Here is a 15710-nt window from a genome sequence, read left to right on the forward strand (position 1 = left end):
TAGCCTTCACTTCTTCGCCCAGCTGTGTTGTACGAGAAACAACTTCCCTGCAACCCAAAGCCGCCTGCACACACAATGCAAATGTGCATCTCACGAAGTCTTTTTTGAAGCAAAACAGGAAATAAACTCTTAGGAACTTACAAGCCCCTTTGCGCCGCCGGTGCGTCCCTTTAAAAGTGACGCACCGTACCGATGCGTCCCTTTAAAAGCGACGCACTGGCGGCGCAAGGGGCTTGTATATAAGCCCCTTAGCTTTCATAGTAAAACAACAGCAAGAAACAGGCCATAAACATCCAAGTAGGACAGCCTGCCAATCCAGCGTGTGTTTGCTGTGCTGCTATTACACAAACTGCTGTGTCCTAACAATCCCTAGTTCAAGGAAACGGAGTTGTTCCTGAACTGAGCATTCCAAGGAACGAGAAGTCTAGATAATCAGACCAGCTTCTGATTTTCTTCTAAACAATTAATTGTATTTCAATAATAAATCAAAGCATCGCACAGTTATCCAATTTATTATTGGCTCCACCAGCTTTTTTTTTAAACACGAAAGGTCCACAAACCCCAATCTTCTGGTCAGACAGAAGCAGGTTCTTAGCCGGACTCCGAACAGAGGAAACGGACTGCTTCAAACCCATCAAACCCCTTCTGCCATCATATACTTCTTAAACATCTTTGCAAAAGCGCCTCATATCAGCGACGATTTTCCCATGACCTTTACTAACACAAAAGACAGCCAACTAGTAAAGCCCTGCACTCAATGAGCGGCGGGCAATAGGCATTTTGAAGCTTTAAAATAGCTTTTCATGACGAAGGAAACAAACTGAATGAATCGCTTTTTGTTCCCCAAGTGTCTAAACTATCAATCCCAATAGTTCAGTCAGAATCACTCTCTAAAGCAAACGTAAAGTACCTTTCTATCAGCTGAACGTGGCAACAATGGGGCCACAACGACTAGGTCACAATCATAAAACGTGCGTCGCAAACATCGATTGAAAAAATCTAATCATTTTCAATAATACAGCGGATGCTGAGATAAAAGAACTGTTGTGTTCTATTCGTTTTACTACAGACGGGGGAGGGCGTCGTTATTTAACGCAAAGTAAAAACAACATACGGAATAAAATACACACACACACACACACATGTGTGTGTGTATATATATATATATATATATATATATATATATATATATATATATATATATATATATATATATATATAGAATGTGTAGCCTCTGTTTTTTTCCTATTCTACATGAAAAATTGACCAACCATTATACTATAAACCTCACCTGTTATATTATTGTCTTTCATAATTTGTAAAACCACAGCTATTTTACACAAGCAACCAAGAAGAAACATCCTTTCGTACATAGGATTCCATTAGGGCATATATATCATGCTTTGAATTCGCATATATCTTGCTCTGTGTCATAGATATGTATTTTTGAAGCTTCGACATATGCATATGCTCAGACGCTTGAGATAGCAATATAGGGTCATATTAAAATATTCCAAAATAACGTGTTTGTGTATATATATATATATATATATATATATATATATATATATATATATATATATATATATACACACACACACACACACACACACACACATATTGTAGCTTATACATTAGTTTGGGGTAGTTAGCTTGAAAAAGATGGTGTGTTTTTTTAAAGTGAAAAGTTATATAAAAACAGTGCGTTTTTTAAAACAGTAAGTATACAGAAACCCTGGGTTTACACTTTGATTGTCAATTGAAAAGAATAATTATTCAACAGATAATGAAGGTTTTTAGTAAGGACGCCCTTTGCTTCGATTTTAAAAAACACATTCTTAAAAAACCACCCACACATTCTGCCTGTGGACAGGGGGCTCGGTTGAAGCGCTCCTCTGCCTGCTCGGCGAGTAAGAGACGCTGCTTGGAAGGGAATAGAATGCCCATTAAACAGTGGTCATCGGTAAAGCTGTATGGACAGATTATGGTGATGAAACCCAGTGAAATATTTGTCATTTCATGTTCCTTGTAAAATACGGGCATTCATACCATTGTATTCTTCTAAACATGATACCCACGCGCACACACTACAAAAGATGCAAACCTCAACCAGGACATGTGTATGTTATGTAATAAAAAGAGCATTCATTGGGATTCATTTGAGACAGAGAGAGAGCGCTTTCGGAGTGCAGTTTCTAGACCTGCCCACTCGGGCAATGCGGGTTGTTTCACAGGCATCTTGGCCTGCCCTCGGCTGCCCCGGTCAGTGTGTGGTTTGTACCACAAGGGTGGCACCGGCCCAATGAGCGGTGACACAATGCCCTGCGCGAACCATCTGATTCTACCTGCTTTAAGTTTCTCGCCCTAATGGGCAAGTGCGTAAAACACACCTGGGAGGGTTGGCGGAGCGCCCCTCGGGGCCCCCTAGCGTAAGAGGACAACACAACACCAAGAAACATGAGCCGGACCCCCGGGCTTTGCGCTGGTCGGTGGGGCCAATTAATACATTTCCAGGTGACCACCCGAGCAGACTTCCCCACTCGAAAACAATATGTGTTTGTCGCTTCTAATTGCCTCCATTAAAGACGGTAAAACAGCTGCACCCCGCCCCGCCGCAGCAGCGAAAGGGGATGTTTGTATTAAGGTGTTATTGAATTTAACTCGCGCGAGATCGGCCCGATTGTGGAGAGTGGCTCTCGGTGAGAACTCGCCACGGCCTGGGCGCGCTCGGTCCACGCCATAGATTCTTAATTCGTCAATTTACTTCCGCGTAGTTTCCGCTAACGCAGCAATGACCTCCTTGATCAAAAAGATACCTGATTATTACCAAAAGCTGCATTTTGAAATAACAGCAGCAACTATATTTAAGGAAAAATAAAGGGTGCGCCCGGAGACGTGCAAGGCAGCGAAGGAACCTACTCTCGGTTTCTCATCCGCCCACCATTAACGCGGACGAAAGTCGGCGTTAATTTGCACTGTCGCTTTTCGTGTCACAGCATTTGGTGAAGACTAGCCTTCCCTACTGGTGGACATTGCACGAATTGGATGTGAAATTGCCCTCCCTGCCCATCCCGATCACAGTCAACAAATACACCTACACTGATTCACAAACATCATTTGTTCATATTTTTGTTTTCAAATTCTTCCAACGCTAGGCTCGTGATTCTTCTTCGCACCTCGTTTTCACTTTACTTACGTGTCATAGTTGTCCCTGAAGCCTTTTGCAAACGGGTTGTGGTCGATTTTCAATTGTGTAATCTGCCCAAAAAATAATAATGACACATGTCAATGCAAGCTCTAAATATGACTGCTTAACTAAGAGTTGTGCATGCAATTAAAGCACCGAGAAAATACATAAAGAAGAAACAACTTCGTGCAGCATCGACCATAATCAAAGCTGATAGAAAGATAGAAAGATAGATAGATAGATAGATAGATAGATAGATAGATAGATAGATAGATAGATAGATTGATAGATAGATATTCAACACTATCAAAATCACTTCTGCATGCCCTTACAACTGGCACAGTGCACTCTGTAAAAATACGTTTAAAATAAATCGTAAAAAAAGTGAAAGACATGCCGTTTTTACACGTACTGACACAATATTACAAGATAAACAGACACGAAATCTATCTATCTATCTGTTTATGTATGTCTTTGCGAAAACGGTGCAATATCTCTTCCATTCACATTGAAAGTAATGTATATTTTGAATGAATGTGTGCACGGGCCTACAGACACTAACAATGGTAGTTATGAATATATATATATATACATATATATATGTGTGTGTGTGTGTGTGTGTATATATATATATATATATATATATATATATATATATATATATATATATATATATATATATATATATATGCGTTGCTAACCACAATAATACAAGTTTCGTTTTTTTCCTGATAAACGGTAGTAATCATCATCGGGTGACGTCACTCTCATGTATTACGGATTAGGGGGTGAATAAAACTAAACATACTGGAATTAACTTGCGAATTAAAGCCCAGTTTAATGCCGCCTTGAGGATTTGGGGTCCAATTTCACACAAGATAATGCATTCGCGAACACGAAGCGTGCCTCGGCTTCAGTGAGTGCTGAAACATTTGAAACCATTAAACCAAATCCGGGCGCTATAATACCTGAGAACAAAGAGCTGCGCAGGCTGCTGCGCCAGCTCTGGGGCTGGAGTGAAGGGAACAAGGGGTGCTGGTTAGATGGGGGATTTTTTTTACCACCATTAGTTTATTTGGATGAAAGAACAACTCAGATCTTCAGGTGTAAATGAATATCTTATGCCACAAAAATAAAACGGTTCGCTGAGCATATTCAGGGGGCTGTGACTGTAGATAAGAGTGGGGTGTTATTAAAAAAAATACGTGTTTTATTATACCATGTTTATTTTTATTTGTTATTACAGGACCCCCAGCTTGAAGTGTATCCATAAAGAACAGTTTTCGATCACAAGTGGATTTTGGACCTGTTCTCTTGATCTTTCATTTGGACATTTGATGCTATGAAAATTGCCAAATGCTGTAATTCTGGATGGGTGCTAACTCCATTTTGTTTACTGTTTTTATTTGGTTTTTCCAAACAGGAGGTAAAGAGGGGTGTACTTCCTGGTTTTGAGCACCGTCGCCATACTAAATTAGCCAATTGTAATAGCTAGGTGCAAGTTCCTTTGCCTCAACCCCTATGTTTTCTTGTTTCGCTACTGAAGACCGGTCCGGTACTATCTCTGCAACAAACGGTGTGTGTGGGAACAAAAGCTCCTCAAGGCCCCATGTTCCGAAATAGCGCTTAGATGCCCCCAAAGTCTGCTCTGATTAGATTGCATTGCCGAGTCCAGATTAGGTTGGATGGCATCATTTTACACCAGCATTTCCACCACCTGTGTTGCGGCAAGGACTGGTTGGTGTTGAGCGGGGCTATGGCAGGGTCGGTGCCGGCTTGCATGGAGGCCGTAGGCCCTGCGGAACCAATAATAACCACACACAGAGGTCGGTCACTTGTGTGGGGATGGGCTTCGAGCGCTCCCGACCCCTCTGATTTATACCATTCGGCGCGCTCAGCCGTAGGATTGCGTGCGTGCACGCCGTAGGGTCAGGGGTCATATTACAGAGTCGGGTGGCTCGCTACAGTTTGCACCGGTCTCTTCAACTTTCTTTGTGAATGTCGGCTTCGGTGCTATCCTAAAATATCAATCCAAGATCCGACCGGCTCGGGGTGGTACCTCCTCCCCGAACCCTGATCGTTTGTCTGTATTTTGTGTGTGTTGTGAGTGCGCCTTGCCTGGTTGCACTCTGGTGTGATAGCGCCTAGCAGGCCCTGCTTGATTTACTCTGCCGGCGCATTGTCTCTCGGGGGCCTCCAGTCCTTAATCTTCTGTTAATTCACCACACCATCACTGGGCCTAGTTTGGTTGCCTTTTTTGCATGCTAGCTCCTGGGAAGCCTCAGGTTGTACTGTGGTTTGATCTCTCCTACCAGCGCCCTGTTTTAGATATTATCGTGTTCATAGCTCTTCGTGGCTGCTAGTTCTAGTTGTGTTTTTAATGCTATAGCTCCTTGAAGCCCCCGCCTCCGGTTGATTTGTGGAGGGATTTGCTCCTCACAGCCTCTGTGCTGGTTGTGCTGTCAGTGTGATAGTTTCTCCCGTTGCTCTTGTCGTCGTGAACGCTAGTGACAGCTGGTCACGCTGGAGTGATAGCGCCTAGCAGTCCCTGTTCTGGTCGCACTATAGAGGGCTAGCTTGCACCAGTATCTTGTTTTGGTTGTGTTATCAACACGATAGCTCCTATCGGACCTTTTCTGCTCGCACTGTGGTGCAATAGCTCCTCGGACCTACTCTATTGAGCTAGTCTATGGTATAGCTCCCAGCAGACCCTGTTGCAGCTGCACTGAAGAAGAATAGCTATTCGCTGCTGTGCTATCAGCATGAAAGCCCCTAGTTGGCCCATTCTGCTCGCACTGTGGTGCAATAGCTCCTAGAGGCCGGGGCACTGCTCGGTTTAGCTTGCCAGTGTGACAGCTCCTCGACGCCCCGTTCTGGCCGCACCCACCAACTTCCGGGTTTTAAGCCTGCCGTCTGCTGGACCTGCCAGGAGCCGTAGGCGCGCCTGCCAGTCATCGAGTTGGTGAATTCAATATTTAGAGTCCGGAGCCATATGAAGACGCCTTGTTTTTGTTTCTGATCCAAAATGGCTCTGATGGCGGTACACATTGTTTTCTCCATCAGACGCACTTTGGGATGCCTCTCGTCGTGTTAAAACAATATATCATTAGGCAAACGGCAGAGACTCGTTAACAAAGCCAATCCTGGAAGATTGGAAAGGGTGGGGGTGAAATGGGGAGTCACCGAAACGTTTTCAGCATCCCTCGCTGTCAAGGCCCACCCCTAAGAATATTTCTCCAGCACTACTTCTGCGGATACATGTATAACAGGAGACACAGCTTGTATGTGGTAGAGGCAGCGCTTCCTCACGCGCATATTTAGAACTATATTTGAAAATCCCTGGCAGGCCGGAGCCTAATAAATGTCTGCAAGGTTAGCGCAGGGTCAGTCACACAACTGGCTTGTCTGGATGTAGATATTCCAACGTCCTCTGGGCGAATCTGAGGAAGCAGCGGCCTCACACTCCAGTATGTGTACATTTGGGCTCAGAAGCTCAGACCGATCAGTAGAGTGGGTGCAGCTGGTCGGGGTGCTCACCGTGCTCATCGAACCTGAAGTGCTGCTGTCCGGAGTGGCCTCGCCCAGCGGACAGGTGCCCCTTGTGCTCAGCGGTCTGTGGGTGCTGTTGGCTAAGGGTGCCACTCCTGCTCAGCGGGCCGTGAGTGCTGCTGGCCGGAATGTCCCTCATGCTCAATGGACTGTGGACGCAGCTGCCCGGGATGCGCCTTGTGCCCTGCGGCCTTTGGGTGCTGTTGACCGGTGGGGAGGGGAGGGAGGGTAAGTTGGGGTGAGGCGGCTCTCTGTGCCCACCCCCGGGGCGCTAGCTGCGCAGAGGGACTTGGGAACATCAAGGCGCGATGTACAGCAAGACATGGGGTGCAGCAAGGCACGGTGCTTACGTCGGTGTTCTGGTAGGCGGTGACGGCGATGAACTGCGTCTCGGGGAAGGTAAAGGTCTGCACTCGGCCGGGCTGGCTCGTGTCTTCCGTGCCGTCCTCGTTTACCTCCACCACGTGCAGCCGCGGCTGGTACTTGTGCAGGGACTGCAGGACCACCATCTGGAGAAGCAGCGGGGGGACAGAGAGAGAGGAGAGCAATTACATCAGGCAAGGACACGCGTCAGGTACAGCAAGAGACAATCGCAGAAGGCTAGCAGCAAGGACATTACCGCGGACAGGCCTTGTAGGGAAAAGCAAAGAACAAAGCAAGGACGTTAGGGCCTCCGCGGACCTCCACCACTCAGCATCTGCTCAGAGAAAGGTAGCACCTCTGCCAACGCCGGCGACAGCACCACGAATAGCACGAGGGACCGCGCAACATGGAGCTCCACAGACAGAACCACACACACCACAAGATGTAGCACGTGGGATTGTACAATAAACTGCACCGTGGACACACCGAGTGTCAACCACCGGTTGCAATACCAGGAAGAGCAAAAAAACAGCAATACCGTGGAAAACTCCACAGACAGCCCCCCTAGCAGCACGAGCGGAAGCACCAGAGCACCCAATGCAGCACAATGGTCAGCACAGCGCACAACACCACAGACAGCACCAGCTTAGAGACAGCGCCACAAAGAGCACCGATTTTAACACCAGGGCCAGAACCCCAGCCAGTACCATGGACAGCACCACAGAGAGTACCAATTGTAACACTAGGGACAGCACCACAGAGAGCACCACTTGTAACACATAGGGGACAGCACCACAGACAGCACCCCTTGGAGCACTAGGAACAGAACCACAGACAGCACCTTCAGTAACAACGGGGACAGCACCACAGCGTGTACCACTTGTAACACTGTGGACAGCACCAAAGAGATCACCACTTGTAACAAAGGAAACAGCACCACAGACATCACCTCTTGGAACACTTGAAACAGCACCAAGACAGCACCTGTCGTAACATCAGGGGCAGAATTACTTTTACCACCAGGGACAGCAATACACAAAGCACCACGTTTAGCACATGGAGCAGTTTGAACGGACTGCGCATGGGTCAGCACCAAGGACAGGGCCACGTAGGTACAGGGAAAGAGCAACGAGTTGTACACTAGGACATTACAGGGTCTTCACAACAGCAGCATCTGCATGGAGAAGTGCAGCGATGCTAGCAACACGAACAACAGCACTGCTGGCAGTACGAGAGACAGCACCACTCAAGGCACCACAGACCGACCCACTGTATTATTAGGGACAACATCACGAACTACACTGCAGACAACGGCGACTGGTGCGTCGGTGACCGCTCTGCACACAGCACCCACGGCTACACCAGGAAAAACAGAAAAGACAGCACCACACACAGAACCAGAAACAGCACTAACCGTAACACCGTAGACAGCGCCACAGACAGCACAATGAAAGAATTACAAACCGCACCAACCCAAATAGAGCGGCCCGTGTGAACGATGACACCAAAAGCAGCAGGGGGGACTGGACCAAGGACAACGACACTCGCAGCAGCAGAGGCAGTGTTACAGGGCAGCGCTAGGGACAGCAAGCGATGACAGTATGCGAGGGGCGAGGGAAGCGCGCGTACCCGGCCTCGCATCAAGGGGAGATGGGGTTCACAGCACTCTGTGCAGCAGAGGCTGTCTCAGCATCACTTGGCGCGGGGAGCAACTAAGAGTATCACAGGAAGCGGGGAGAGCGAAGAGCGTGCACTGGGGGTTCAACTCCACTAACAGACCCACGTGAGGGGCAAGTGTAATCACACAGGCACTTCAGAAAGAAGCGCCAACACAGCGTCATTGTCATGAGGGTGGAAAGGACAGCTCCTGAAGAAGACTATTAATGCTCCCGGCTCAGAAAGCTAGGAATTCAAAGCCGGGCCCTGAACATGCATGCTCAATGATAAAGATTGTTAACGTGTACGTTCAGCACCAGACTCGAAACGAACGGGTTCAGCACCAAGGACAGCGAAAATGTACTTTCGGCACCAGGGACAGCGGAGGTGGTCTTTCAGTACCAGGGAAAGCTGGACAACTGAGATGCAGGTTCAGCACCACGGACAGCGTAGGCGCTGGACTCGCGCCTCGGGTACTGAAAGTTTAAGTTCAGCACCACGGACAGGTAACGTTAAAGTACGGTACCAATGTCTATTAAAGTGGAGGTCAGTACCATGAACAGTGAAAGTGCAGAATCAGATCCACGGATTGTGAAATTAAAGACTCAGCACCACAAGCAGTGAGCTCGACGTTTCAGCACCGTGGACAGTGGTGCTGTCTCAGTACCGAGGACACTGAATGAGCCGCTTCAAAACAACAAGCAGGTGCCGAGCCAAGGCACATACGCAAATGATCAGAGCAGAGGACTCTTGAAGTGTAAATTCCGCGCCACAGACAGGGAATGCACAGGCCGGAGCCACAGGCGGAGAATGTGCTTGTTCAGCACCGTGGCTGAGCCGCACGGACAGTTAAAGTTCTGGTTCATCCCCAGAGACATTGAATGCAAAGACAGTGGACGTATAAGCAAGGCCCTATGGACAAAGGCTGCACAGAAGTGGGACTGTGGGCAGTGACTGGTACAGCCTGAGCTGCACGGACAGTACAAACACGGAATCAAACCCAGTGGCGTAGCGAGGATGCCATTGGCCCTGTTGCAAGAAAGCAAAATACACCTTGTGGCATTTTTTTTAATGTAATGCAATATAACACTTATCACGGCACAGTGGTACCTTCGGGTCTCTGGGCCCCGGTGCCACTACACCTGCTAAACTTTCTAGCTACGCCCGTGATTAATAGCCACGGCTACTGAAAGTACTGATGCAGCAAAGCGGGCAGTTGAGACAACACATGCGCATGCTTGCAATAAAGTGATTCTTCTCATGCTTGGGACCTTCATTGGCATAGAATATACACTGCATTTTTTACGTTTAGCGTACTATGTGTGTGCCTTTTGTTTAAACCGAGGGTCGTTTACATCTCGCCGCTGGTTAATTCATTAAAACGGGAATTGTGACCGCGGCGAGCGCTGCTGGGTTCTGCTCATTCTTGCCAACGTTAGCGCCTTGACGCTACAGTGCTCTGACTCACCTGCCCGTTGTTGTTCGACGCCCCTTTGTTGTTGGTCAGCTTGAGTTTCCCGAAGGAGATCTCCTGCCTCATCCAGTGGGCCCCGGTGTTGGGCGAGTCGGGGTGCATGTACACTCGGTTCCCTGGAAGAGAAAGAGACAGTCCGTGAGGCGGCGTCGGGCGCGATTCCCAGGGCGACGCCTCGGCCTTTCATTAAAATCTGTTTTGCAGCAGCTCCGAGCTCCCCGTTTCACATCATCTGTCGGGTGTCGCGGAGAAGAAAAGGCAGCCAGGCCGGCCCAGAAAGGCCTCAATTAATGCTTCTCACCTTGGTACGTGCGAGGAGAAGGTGTTAATTGGAGGCACTTGCCTTGCACATTGGTGTCCGCTTTGCCGCAAGGAACCCACTTCCCGCCCTGAAACCTCCAGTGGTTCGGGTCGGCCAGGATCACGTCCACGAATATGTTGTAGTGCGCCGTGGGGTCCAGGCCCGAGATGTTGAAGCTCAAAAACGGGAACATGCGCCTGCGAAGAAAATATAAAATACTGAAATTAAAAAGAAAAAAAAGCAGAATCATTAGAAAAATGAAGAATTTCGGTGTTATATGTTTGCGGTGAAATAGAATTTGCCTCAAAATGACAGGGCATGAAATGCTTTAGACGATGCTGTGGAGTAAGATGTCAGATGCTGAAAAGGAGGCAGTGTATATAAAAGGCGCTGTGTGCGAGCAGCCATCCAAACTTTCTCTCTCTTATCTCAGAGGGAGATTCTCTAGATTTTGAATCGTGCTTCGTCCACAGAGGCATTACTTTATCGCCCATTAAAATGTTTCCCAATGGTTTGCAATGGAAACTCCCACAAAACTATACCTCCCTTGTGCACTTTCCCCGAGGTTGGGGCTCACAGATACAGAGGGTGACAGAAATGACACGTGCGTTACACCCTCTGAAAGAACGCAGTGCGTGGCACCAGGCGTCCCCCCACTCTCCCTCCGCTACGCCGTCCGAGGCCCCAGCGCACAGCTCGGAGGTACCCGCGCAGTCACAGCCTGGTGAAAAGTGCCTGATGGGGCACCACACTGTGACGCCCTGCTCGGCCATTGCCCTCTGCGTCCTGGGCTTCACCTCCCAGAGAAAGGGATGGTTTCTCGTATGGAGGCCATCTTCCCGCTTCTCGCTCCTCAGCAGTCAAATATACCACAGGACTCCTGCCGATCTTCATAATTACTGCATTTGCCCTGGTTGCAGTTTTACCCCAATGTTTTCAAATTGGGCCTAGGTGCATGCCAGTAGGCTTAGCAATGTTGGCGGAAAGTACCGCCAAAGACGCTTCACTGCGTTCTGCACATTTAAAAAAATATACGTTTTGCAGGCCGGACTTCTAAAAAACATTTAAATGTGGTCATATAGCACAAAACACCAAAAACTGGTCAATAATTCAAGCACAGCTGTTCTATCTACCCGTAAGAAGCCAAAGTGCCCGTACCGGGGTTAGTTTGCATCTTCCATATTGTGCGCAGGCCATGCCAGAGAATTCCAGGCTGGAGCCAACCGGGGAGTCCAGGCAGAGGAGTCTCGGTGCAGCCGAAACTAGCGAGAACTGCATGAACCGGGCAGGCTCCGGTTCCGCCCGCAAGTGCAGCGGGCCCCTGCTTGGAATCCTGACCGGGGCTGGACTGGTCATCCGGGCACCGTGGCATTCCTCCGGCGGGCACCAGGCTAGAGCCTGCTTTAGAGACAGGGGGGTTAATCCAAACCTCTCGCTCTCTCCTCTCAATGGCAGGGCTGAATTTGATTAGGGCTCGCGGGAACTTTTTTATCCTCGCTGTTTTTTGTTCCGAGTTCTGCCATGCCTGCGCCCAGATAGCTCACGCTTAGAACATGCTTCTAGAGCTTTCAGGAATAAAAATGAGATAACCCGCAGCGGCACATTTGCTTGTCAGAATTAAAAAAAAAAGTTTCACCAGAAATGGAGAAAAAATAAACATAATTATTTGTGCAAAGAAGATCTCTACATTAGATAAGACCTCTATAACACGTGTGTGTGTTATAGAGGTGGAGAGCAAAATAGTCTAGGCTGGCTTAATATATGTACTGGTGTAAAGACTTTTGGTTTTCATGTTTTACAAGCAGTCTGAAATCCACTGCTCTGTTCCTGCGAACAATATGTGTTGCCTTCGGATTGCTGCTACCTCTAAAGCTCATCAGAGCGATCCTGCGCTTGGTCTGTGCGATGCATCCAGAAAAATAGTAAAAATGCTTATAATGTGCTGAATAAATGAAATTTCAAAAGACAAAAAAAACACGCGTGCACTTTATTGTGCAAGACAAAAAGTTGGAGGCGAAGGTAGAAGGGAAGGTTAAGGTTGGAGCAGACGTCACTCTGCGGGGACGGGAGGGGAGATCTAGATTCCCCGCACCCTCCGAGCTCCCGACCCGCACACTCTGTCCACTCCCCGACCCCCCTCACCTACCTCGGTGAGATCCCGCTAGACCAGAGGCTCCACTCTAACAACCCACAAACGCCCCAGCTTCACTCTAATGCGCCACGTAAACACCAGATCCGCGCTCCTGCCACACTCAGAGCACAGGCAGCACCCCAAGACCACACAAATACTCCAACCCCATTCTAATACCCCACACAAACCCCCATATCCGCGCTCGTGTCCCACACAGACCAGAGGCTTGGATCAAACACCCCTCACAGACCACAGAACCCCTGAGACTGCCCTTCCCCGCATAGATACCCAGCTCGGCTCTTCAGCCCTGTTCTGCAGACCCCAAGTCTCACTTTCCGGGCATGTACAACACCCCCAAGCCCACTGCCCTTGCCGGTACATGTGGGTCCCCTCTCCTACTCCGCACAGAGTCCCTGCTCCACTCGCCTGCCCCATAGGAGAACCATGCAGAACACGCGCTCTATTCCCCAGTCCGCACAGACCCCATGGTTCACTACCCAGCCTGCACAGACCCCATGGTTCACTCCTCAGCCTGCGCAGACCCTATGCTTCTCCCCCCGGCCCCGCTCACCTGCCCTGCTTGGTGATAATCATCTCCGTCTGGTGCCGGTGGAACTTGAGCCAGAGCGGCCGGTTGCAGAGGTAGACCTGCGCCTTGCCCGGCACCAGCCCGGGCTGCGAGAGCTGGTAAAAGGGCGCACCCTGGTACGAGTGGCCGTACTGCTGGCTGTACGGGTAGCCGGGCGCCGGGTAGCCCTGCCCCGAGGCGCCGCTCAGCAGCCCGTTGTAGGCGCCGTTGGTGATGACCGGGTGGTGCGCCATGTACCGGCCGGGGCTGGCGAGGGAGAAGGCCGGGTGGGCGGGCCCGTGCTGCCCGGGGTAAGAGAACATGCTGCCGGCGGCGGTGGCGGCGGAGGCGGGCTGCGGCTGGCTGGGCTGAGGCAAGAGATAGCGCTCTGCCGCAGCCCCATCGAAGCTGTGACGAGTCTCAGAGCCCCCGTCCGGGGTGGGGGACAGCTTGCTCCTGTGCGCGTCCCCTGGCGCCTCCTTGGAGTCAGAGAAACTGCCCGCCTCGGGGTGGGGATTCGACAGCCCCCTGGCCATTTTTTTCAGAGGTGAGGCTCGCTCCAGGCTGTCAGTGGCCGAGATGAGGGGGTGCTCGTGCAGGGCGAGCTCGGACCCGCCCGGGTGGGGGTACCCACCGCCCACATTCAGGAATTTCTTGGAGAGCATGATAGAGGGGGAGAGGCAGTGTTCCAGCTGCATGGCTCCGCCGCCGGCCGGACCCGCCCCGCCTGGGCCGCGGATCCTTCCGCCGGCTCCGGGTGCGAGCGCCGCCTGCGAGCTCCGATCACTTTCCGGGGAGAGCAGCCGCCGCTCACCCGCCTGACACAGTCCGCTCCTCACACAGCACTTTTGATCCTACTGCCGGCGCCGCCAATGAGACGGCGCTCGTCATTGGTCGCTGCCGACAGTAATTTAATTAGATCGACATTAATTAGGATAATCACCTGGCTCCTGGGCGCTGGGTAGCAGGTTGCACGAGATGGTTTTATTGTGAGCGAGGGGTCGGGGGCGTTCCACTTCGTGCCTGAAGTCCTCGACAACCTTTAAACTTTATTTGTAATTGTTCGAGATAATTGATCGTTAGGCACCGAGCAGTGTCAACGACGCGCGTTCATCGCCGTGTTTTACACCGTGTTCCACGGAATGTTAACGCTTGTTAAAAGCGATGTATTCAACTTTCAGAGGCACCTCCGCTGATCGCTTTATGCAATTCCTTCGTATTACAACTACCAGGAATGTTCACCCCCTTCCTTTTCCAGCCACCATTGCAGCTCGAAACACGATTTTGGTTGATGTTGCACTTGTGAAAACCTTCACTGCACCACCCTCTGCGGTTATTGTAAATCATTGTTTTGCAACTGAGCAGAAATGGTTTGTTGATTTGCGGCGGTGCCTACCGGTTGCCCCAGAATACATATTGCATCCGTGTGTGATAAACATTTTAAGCGTTGCATACGATACTTTGTTTTTTCCCCCTGTTTCATTGGCAACCTTTGTACTCACACCAAAACACCAGCGTGGCACCTATCATGCATGAGTTTGTGTGCCACAGCATTCTGGGCAGGTGGCCTACCCCCTCCAGGGCGCTCGCACGGGGGTCCCCGTTCACTCTCCTACACCGCCGGGCCCCTCACAGGGTCTGTGAGCTTCAGATGTGCTGCCCCACAGAGCACGCTCGGCCCCCCATTCTTGCGTGCTGTTCATTGCCACCGGCCTGTCATTGCAGGGTATTTTTAGCAGGCAAGCCTTCCTTGAGGTGCCTGCGCCCCTGCCTGCTCGCACTGCTCTGTGGTGGGCTTTCCCACATGCACCTAAACCCCCGATGCAGGAAGTGGGAGGGTCTCGCTACAGGCCGCCTCTCGGAGCTGCTCGGGGGTTGGCATCACGGGGCCCTGTTTATTTATCGCCGTAATTCGGCAACTGGACGCGAAAGTGATTGATGGAATCCACGGGATGTGTTTTGAAATATGATATTGTTTAAGCAAGGTTGTCGTGTTATTCTTTTAACAGCGCCGAACTGCTAAATTCGGCCATAAGGCGCTACATCAGCGTGCAGTACATACCAGTCCAGCCGGCCGGAGGTCTGGTGGTTTGCTGTTACACGGTGCGGTTGGCGGGACTGTGATGTGGTCTCCAATGGTGCGGGTGGTCAGTGAAGAGAAGGGCCCGGAGTGTGCGACATCACGCCGAGCCAGCGCTCAAGGCTGTAATTGCCGGTTCTTGGCGCTTTAATCACGGTTCCTGTACCCAGGTCCTTAAATAACCCATGATGTTGGCGCTTTGATCCCACATTAAGCACTAGAAGACGGCAATGGCGGCGGGGCTATAGTTTACACACAGCAACACGTGCAGGGGTTTACGTAACAATGTTGCCACACCTGATTCCACAGCAATCACAGGAAAGGGCTGTGGGCATATTAGAGTAGAGGTGCTGGTTCCGTCACGAAAAGACCGCTATGTCGATGTTTGGGGAGAGTGGCCT

General features: G+C 50.1%; 1 protein-coding gene across 1 annotated transcript in view; it reads right to left on the reverse strand.

Moving 5' to 3' along the window:
• Nucleotides 1-13927, reverse strand: part of TBR1 (T-box brain transcription factor 1) — a 71108-nt gene extending 57181 nt beyond the window's left edge. Inside the window, exons 1-5 of the mRNA XM_086958766.1 lie at nucleotides 13233-13927; nucleotides 10573-10727; nucleotides 10224-10345; nucleotides 7087-7245; nucleotides 3197-3258 (exon numbers count right to left, since the gene is read on the reverse strand). Coding sequence (XP_086814892.1) covers nucleotides 3197-3258; nucleotides 7087-7245; nucleotides 10224-10345; nucleotides 10573-10727; nucleotides 13233-13927 — 1193 coding nt within the window. The remainder of the gene's footprint in view (nucleotides 1-3196; nucleotides 3259-7086; nucleotides 7246-10223; nucleotides 10346-10572; nucleotides 10728-13232) is intronic.
• Between the last annotated feature and the right edge of the window lie 1783 nt (nucleotides 13928-15710).

Source organism: Lissotriton vulgaris, chromosome 2_1 (assembly GCF_964263255.1).
Source record: "Lissotriton vulgaris chromosome 2_1, aLisVul1.2, whole genome shotgun sequence".
NCBI classification, from domain to species: domain Eukaryota; kingdom Metazoa; phylum Chordata; class Amphibia; order Caudata; family Salamandridae; genus Lissotriton; species Lissotriton vulgaris.